The sequence below is a fragment of the Etheostoma cragini genome, chromosome 7 (genome assembly GCF_013103735.1).
Source record: "Etheostoma cragini isolate CJK2018 chromosome 7, CSU_Ecrag_1.0, whole genome shotgun sequence".
Lineage (NCBI taxonomy): Eukaryota > Metazoa > Chordata > Actinopteri > Perciformes > Percidae > Etheostoma > Etheostoma cragini.
Window position 1 is genome coordinate 1,191,661 of NC_048413.1, and position 8,953 is coordinate 1,200,613.

General features: G+C 40.6%; 1 protein-coding gene across 1 annotated transcript; it reads left to right on the top strand.

The window, feature by feature from the left end:
- On the top strand, window positions 1–3,452 carry igfbp6b (insulin-like growth factor binding protein 6b). The gene is made up of 4 exons (XM_034875682.1): window positions 1–1,153; window positions 2,021–2,055; window positions 2,771–2,890; window positions 3,256–3,452. Exons 1-4 carry the CDS (start codon window positions 817–819, stop codon window positions 3,367–3,369), a joined length of 606 nt encoding a protein of 201 aa, XP_034731573.1. The 5' UTR covers window positions 1–816; the 3' UTR covers window positions 3,370–3,452.
- The last annotated feature ends 5,501 nt before the right edge of the window (window positions 3,453–8,953 follow it).

The window sequence follows — 8,953 nt, forward strand, 5'->3', positions numbered from 1 at the left end:
TGCCAAAAAGACATAGTAGCCCATGTGTTGAACTTGTGGAGCTGTATCCTTACATGTTTGTCCAGGACATGTTCTGAACAGGATCCAAGCAGGAGAATCCACACAGCTTAGCCTTTATTGGAGCAAATGGCATTGCAGTGGTGAGGATGATGGAGGCACATATACATATGTATTTGTTACCATGGCAAATGTTATTCCGGAAAGGACTCTAACATAAGAAAGAAAGTGCAAAAAACCGAACGTGACTGCGCATTTGTAATGTTGAGCATGAATGGAAGAAGGATTAGATGTATGTGTTAGTATAGAACAGAAAAGGGTGGAGAGATTTTGATAATTACTGAAAGCAACATAATCCACCCCCCACTTGTGCTCCCTGCCACCTCCCTTTCTCCCTCTTTCTCTCTCTCTTTCTCTCTCTCCCTCTCTCTCCCTCTCTCTCTCTCTTTCTGTCTCCCTTTCTCTCTCTTTCTCTGAGTCCCAGCCCCTGAAGGTGTAATAACTGTGCTCTCTCTCTCTCTCTCTCTCTCTCTCTCTCTCTCTCTCTCTCTCTCTCTCTCTCTCTCTCTCTCTCTATCACCGCCTTTCAGATCTTTAAAAGCTGGTGCTTTGCTGTGTCTCTCTCGATCTCCATTTGTCTCCTCTGGCACTGCAGGGGACTCAACCGGCACAGCACCAAGGAAAGCTACTGTATAGAAACGGGAAGAAGACTGAGGAAAGGGAAAGAGAGTGAAGGAGAAATATACATCCAGAAATAGCATCAGCCACATTTAAGTGACAGAGAGTGACAGAGTGGAGAACCTGAGACCTGGACAGAAAATGCCTATCCTTTCTAACTTAACAACCGTTGTTTTGTTGCTGATTGCTCACTGCGGATCATGGACGGGGGCAAACCGCTTGGGCCCCTTCAAGGTCTGTCCCTCCTGCAGGGATCCACTAGGGGCAGGTCGCCCCCCCAGGGACCATAATGTTGCTGGCAGCACATCAGTGTTGGCCCAGGGAGAGCCCTGTGGTGTGTACACCTTGAGCTGTGCCAAGGGGCTCCGCTGTGTTCCCCCACCAAGGGAGCACAGCCCCCTTCAGGCTCTGTTGCAGGGAAGGGGCATTTGCGCCAAGCACAGCAGGACTAGTCCCACTGAGAGGCCCCACCCCACAGGTAAGATACTGTACACCCACACACACATGTGCATGAAATCACATATGCATACATACATGCATTAACCTACAAATACACTCAGATACATGCACGGACACTGCACGAAGGCTAGGCAATTGCAGAGGCACAGCTACCACATATAACTGTCTTTACAGTGTGTCTCCTGTGCTGCTGTGAATTGCATGTGATGCTGTGTCACTCACCAACAAAAAGAAAGGCCAATTAGTGTGTGACATTTAAGCCTGGATGCATGTGTACACCACAGCTGAATTTGCAGACCTCAAGCATCCGATACTGCTCAGCAGTGCCTCTGGAGTCCTACTGTAAAAGGATTGTAATCATTGTTAATCGGAAATTATGGCAAATTGCAAAAAACAAAGACCTTTTATTTGGTCTTAGGGGTGTATAAGTGACGATGCATATCCTTGCATTCATTTAAAAATCTAACAGTGTTATGTGTTTCATCTATTTAATGACAGGGTGCATGACAATGATGTGTCCTACAAGTCAGCCTCTTTGTAGAGAATTTAGAATGAATGTGAAACTGTCAGTGTCCCCTACATCCCGATCAAGCTGCTTTTTATTGCAGTGATCTCCATCTACTGTTCAAACTGAGATACTGCGATTAACTACCTGAAAAAGAAACAGATGGAAATTAGGTCTGTCGTTGAATGACCCCCCTGTTTAATTTTGTTGAACATGTAGAATGACAATAAAGACCATTCTATTCTGTTCTAGATCCCATCTGAGTGTCTGCTCAGTAATGTTGTATTATGTATGCAGCTTAAATTTTAAAACATGGTTTGATGTTAACTGCTACAATGGTTTCATGTCACATTCTCATCCCATTGTGTCATTCCCTCTCAGGTCCCCATCCGTCACACGGTGGTGACATTGAAAAAGTAAGTTTATGCTCTTAATTTATAATCTTTAATAACGGCAGCTGATGAAGTGTCCCCTACATGATAAAAAATCTGAGCTGTAGTAAGCATTTTATGAAACAAGATTGTATTAATACACATCATATGTGATGGAGAGGTTTGTATATTGAGCTGCATTGCACTACATAGAGTAATTATCACAGCTTGTCTGCTGTTTGGGGTGTTGCAGTGGTATGTACACACACTGCCCTGAAGCCATGCATTATGGTGCATGATGTGTGTGCTGCTATGCGGCAGAACTAATTGAGCATGATGGGAATCAGGAAAGTTTCAAGTCGGTCGCTGCCGCCACAGATTTTTCACTTTGTGAGCTCGGTGATCTGCAGCACTTTTAACTATTATGTGTAGTAGTCACACAATAGTCACATAATTGAGAAAGATTACAGAGATTAATTTCACAAAGTGACAAAGGCACAGCCAAACCATTCAGTGACCTGAAAAGCCGAAAGCATTGTGTAACAATATGGTTATATAATGCTATACAATATGTGACATCTGATATAAATATACAAATTCTGATGCTGCATCACATTCACATTACATGTGTTGTGATCCAAGAGGATTTCTGCCAACACAGTCACCTGAGGGGAGACTTTCCACTGCCACGCCAAAGACAGGTCCCTCTATCTTTGCCTCTGGTGATGTTTAAAGTCCCACTCTGCGTTGCTGTTTTTAGGCCCCCTGCCGCAAGCTGCTCAATAGTGTCCTGAGGGGTCTTGAGCTGACAATCTTCCAGTCGGACCGTGACATCTATATACCCAACTGTGACACTCGTGGCTTCTACAGGAAAAAGCAGGTAGGGTGTTACAGTCACCTGAAACATCATGAAAATTATGACGGGAACTTTGTTGGCTCTTGTGTGACTGGAGAATGTGTGGATTTCTGAGAGCTGCACTCCACTGCAGCTTTCTGTTTATGTGCATCCGGAGATTTTTCTGTGACCACAGGGGCTGAGAATAACTGACACTTCTCTCTCTCTCTCTCTCTCTCTCTCTCTGAGCCTCTCAGCTGTGAGCTCAGAGATTCAGTAGGCTACTGCGCTATGATGACATGTCATTTTCTTTCTCTTCCTCTCTTGCCACCTTTCCCACTCTCCCACTCAATCTCCACCCTCCTTTCCCTTTTGTAAAATCTCCCTCTCTGTCTTGTAATCTCACACAGTGCCGCTCCTCCAAGGGCATGCAGCGTGGCCACTGCTGGTGCGTGGATGAACTCGGCACGCCCGTGCCCTCACGTGCCAGGGAGGATGGCACTTTACCATGCAATGAGGAGTGAGGGATCAGTCCGTCCTATTGCTCTGAGCCTGGGGGAAGAGGAGGAGGAGGAGGAGGAGGAGGAGGAGGAGGAGGAGGAGGAGGAGGAGGAGGAGGAGGAGGAGGAGGAGGAGGAGGAGGAAGAGGAGGTGGTGGTGGTGGTGGAGGAGCAGGAGCACAGGGAGAGGAGGTGGCTTTAGCATGTGCTAGACACTGCCTGGATAGGAGGTAGCAGGGATAAACCACTTCCTATGGAAAATACACACTAGTTAACGTTCATGTCCGCTCTAGAAGCAAGACACACACACTCTTACAGTCCAGCAGCAGCAACAACAACATCTGCCTGAATGTTCAACAGTTGCAGCAACGTCCTCTGCGTCGTCCGGTGACATGCTGCATGCTCACATTAATGCTCCGTGAACTGCCTCAGTGATCCAAAGCGGTATTACTTGTCCTGGCTTTCTGGTAGATTTTGATTTCCCTTTTTACTTTAGGATAGCTGACACTGCCTGTGTTTGTTCTGATCTCAGTGGGCTGAAATACTGTTACGCAGGTGATGTGACACAAGTGTTTGAAAAATGTGTCTCCCTCACCGTCCTCTCTCCCTCTCTCCAAAGATACACTGATATCAACATACCTAATTGACAGAATATTTCTTATTTCTATTAATTTATTTTTGAGTATGTGTTTCCATCAAGTACTGCTTGAATCTTACAGTATCTTATAAATATATATATATATGTCAAGTCAGAAAAAATAGTCATACGAATATGATCCTGGATGCTTCTGTTGATTTTATTTGTCAAAATGGCGTTCTGACTGCTTATTAGTTGATTGTTTGTACATATGTTGGAATTTTGTGGTCGACTGTGTGTTCTGAAGTGGCAGACAAAAAGCTTACGGCTGTTACCCTTTTCAAAAAGTTGTAAGGCATATTTTTATACACGTCAATATAATATTTTATATATGAATTGCTGGTTTATTTAATGAACTACAGTACAATGCCATGTATTTTTATATTGTCAGCAGTTTCTTATTTAAAGACAGAGATTATTTTATTTCATGTTAGGGGAAGTGTCTTTATGGAAAAACTCATCACATTCATCAGAGCTCTATTTAACTGCTGCACATCTTATGGTTATATCTCATGTTTTTAATTTCCTTTTTTATTTATGCTTTGTTCATTTGAGGATTGAGAATGTCCATGTTACTATTATGTTTTATGTTTGGCACATCATACTACAAATTCTGATTTCAGTAGAGGGAAAAAATGATCAAATTTGTTATTGTTATGTCTTTCCCAAGTCCTTGCAAAAGTCATGAAATTGTGTGCTATTAAAGTGTGATTAGAATTTATCTATTTCTTAAAAATCTTGTTGTGCCATTGTGTGTGCTGTGATGAAAGGTCTATGCACAAAGGACCTGTACGATTTGCAAATATGAAAATAAAACATAATTATAATAAAAATGGAGAAGAATTAAACATATATTAATATAAAGATGGCTGTTGGTTGTGTTCTTTTTTATGAAATACAGTCGGATTATTGTATTTGTGATGACTTTGAATGACGCTGCTGCTAATGATGATGCACAGGAAGATGAGACTAATGATTATGACAGCGATACAGGATCTTCTTTACATTTATTAAACCAGGAGCGACTCATTCGTACACCTATGTGTACACAAACATAAACACAGGTAACCCCATCCAGTGGTAGAAACACATTTAATGTACATCAGTGCAACTTTGAGGTTCTTGTACTTTAATTTCATGCTGCTATTCCTCTACTGCATTACATTTCTTAAGGAAATATTGTACTTTTTAGTCGACTACTTTCATTTACATAATAGAAAATGGGCCACTCTGCATTGTGGGTATATTTTGCCAGTAGTACTTCAATACTTTTATCAAAGTAAGAGTTGAATGCAGGAAGTTTTTAACCTTGTTGAAGTGCTCCGTTGTAGTATCCAAATACTTTATTCCACCAATGCAGCTTTCAGATTTAGACAGAAATGCAATCATAAAAAAAAAGGTTCAGGCATTGCAATGCTTTGAGGTAAATAGTCATAAACCAAAGTATTGTTCAAATATAATTCATAGTAATCTGATGATGGCATTAAAAGAAAAATGAAGGATCATCAAAGTAATCACAGTTCAGTTTGAGGGAGACAGTAACATTTCAACCAAATTAATGGCAATCCAAGAGTCGTTCCATTACAGCGCAAATCCCACACAGAGCTCCATGATGGTACCTGAGGAAAAGTCAGGTGAACACCATTGAATTCAAAGGAATCTCATGGTTGTTAACAGACAGGCAGGCAGACAGACAGACAGTTATTGCCATCAATAGAGCCGTGCTAGTGCGGTTAACAAGGCCGATCTAAAACAATGACTTATTGAGACTAACTGATCAAAACATCAGCAGCCAGAGTAGAGAGTTTACTGTTTCTGCAGCAAAAATCTGAATTCACAGAGCAAGAGACCAAATTTCAGAAATTGTGAGGTCTGCCCCCAGTGGATCCCTGCAGGAGGGGGAGACATGTGTCCAGTCCTCGGAGAAGCAGGCCGTGTTTCCACAGGCTTCTGAACATGGAGCCTGAGTCAAAGAGAGTCCTCTAGGACAAATTGTAAATAGTTATTACAAAAAGTGTGCGCAACTATCCTGCCAGGGTGGAGATAACAGTGACAAAGATGATGAAGTATGACACTACATCTGTTGTCAAACCCCATTAACAATCACAGAGACTTCTGCAGAGTCACCCTCCTGAAGCCTTGGCTGCTGTACTGAGGGTTCCTCTGAATCATCACAAGCACATGAACAGGTTACTGTGTTTTACTGATTCAGTTTGAGGCTTTATGCAAGTACACATTCCCTCTGAGAATCCTCTCTGTGGTCACAGTAACCAGTCACCAGCAGTGAAACAGAAATTACACATTAGAGCACATTAGAGTCATGCTGCTTTTCTGCCATTATAGGCACATAAAGGAAGATTTTCTCCTGCTTTGCAACACAGGGACCAGATACATGCCTGTTTCCAAGGTAACAGCATAGAATATCCCCTTTGTCCCCGTGTAATATGGAATGAAGGCCTTGCTAAAAATGAAAGAGGAAGCATTATTCTTTGTAGAATCACACCACCACACGTTCTACTTCTCTATCTAGGGTGGTTTGCTATTCTTGGAGATTATTTTCTGTGCATTGAGCATGAGATGAAGCTTGTCAAGCACAATACATCCACCTACTATTCTGTATGATTACATTTAAAATAGTCAAATTGTGATGTGAGTAAAGACACAAGCACATTTCTATTTAAAATGCATCATTTAACTCAAGAGTCTTGCATGCAGATAGATTGGAGTGACTCAATTTTTTGGGTCAAAGTTCAGAAAACGTCCGGATGTTAAAGCGGGTCACTTGCAACTGATAATTACTTCAAAATATTTGTATAACACATTAAAAAAAATCAACATGTTAATGTATCAGATTTGGCCAAAGGGCAAAAACCAGATTTCACAGAGGGAAAATGTATGTAAAGTATATGAGAAACAGTGCAACGTTCACAGCACATTGGAAAAATGAAACTTCTGATGCAATGAAATGACAGGCCTTCAATTTGGAATATAAAATAAAACATACTTCCATACATTCCATCCCTCAAAGCATGATGTTGTGACTTTGTTTTGTGATCTTACTGCCCCTAGAGGTTAAATATCTTGTTGGGCATCCATAATGAAGGTACTGTGTCAGACATCTGCATCCATCTGGGTTCCTCTAGCTAAAGTAGGACACTGACGTAATAATCTCACATTGTTTTTACCAACAAAGTCTAAATGTACTGTTCTTATATAAAACTTTTCTAGTCTCAACGACTTCTCAAAGCACTTTCACATGGTACGTACACATTGGGGGCAACTCTGGGTTCAGTGTCTTGCCCAAGAAAACTTTGACATGGGACTGCAGGGCCAGGGATTGAACCCCCAACCTTCTGATTGGCAGGCAACCACCGAGCCACAGTCACCCCCTGTCTGACTGTCCGTCTATCCATCTATCTATCTATCTATCTATCTATCTATCTATCTATCTATCTATCTATCTATCTATATATCTAACTATCTAACTATCTATCTAACTATCTATCTATCTATCTATCTATCTATCTATCTATCTACTTAAGTAGGCTACAGAGCCTGCCTCATACCTCCTTTAGGGTTAAAGGTTAAGGTACCATGTAGCAGTTTCTAACAGTTAACTTAACAGCCCACTTAATTTGTGTAAAAGATCTTTGAGTAAGTTTAATGCCATCAGTGTATTGGTAAGTGATAATTTGTCAGAATTTTAATACCTTATATCTAAAACGAAAAACCATTCCGGATAACCATACTGTAGTTTTGAATATCCCAAAACTCATTTGAACTAGTGAAAATATCATTAAGGATCCCTGCAATTGGCATTGTAACTAGTAAAATGCAAACAGATTTTCACACATTTTGGATGACTGAAATTGACTATGACTTACAATTGGATTGTACATTTCTGAAATGGGAGTTTTCCCCTGTAATAATATACCAATAATGTTAAATTACTAATATCTGCAATACAGCTATGTCAGTTCTTTCAATCGATTTGGCACATTTACTGAATCATCCTTACAGTTTTCATCCTCACGCCGTACAATCAGCACATCACTCTATGTTACCTTTGTATGGTAATTACTTAATCACAATTATTACTTCCTGTTTCAAATGTAAACAGATCAATCAACGAATAAAGCGTTGTCATCCAAACAAAAGGTTCCTTCATCATTGCCTAGACCAAGACATCTTGTAAAAAATCTGTGCACTCTGAAAGGGTGATAGTTACCCACTCTGTAATAGTGTCCAGATGCTAAAATTGTATATTTAGGCAGCTGAATAGTATTGATGTCAGCCATGGGCACACACTATACTTTCTCATTGTTAGTACACACCAGCCGACTTTAAAAAAAACATAAAGAAAGCTTGTACAGAAAAAAGAAATACAACAGCAAAATTATCAGGAGATACTGTCAGAAAAAGGGAAAAAAGCTGCAAATGTATCAACCTAAAGGGTCATCCAGTCTCTGGCAATGCAACGAGGGAAAATCTTTTGTAATGACGCAGCCAAAGACAACTTTTACAACAATACCACATAACTAATATGTATTTAATATACAGTATGTGTGACAGGTTATCGTGATTGATGGGTGCTCTATTTTGCAAGTAGGGATTTACACAATGATGCACATTGTTGCATTTGAGAGTAATATGATTCAATTGCAACTGAATGATAACTAAGTTGATCTTAAGGCTTTCTCAGTATATTTTGTGCCAAAGCAATAATAAATGATTATAGTCATGTGAACTGGCCAAATGTTCATATAAATAGTCATATAGTTTGATGTTAAGTTTAATAATTAGTCGACTACGGAAATAAATTGTAATATTACAACGGCTAACCATTGATAAATGCGAGCGTCAAACTTAACTTAAACGCACCATATAACTTCGCCCATCTAGGGGTCATCTGACGCCATTATATTGATTTTACTGGTCCTACCCCCTGTCAATCAGAAACTCACAGCGTGG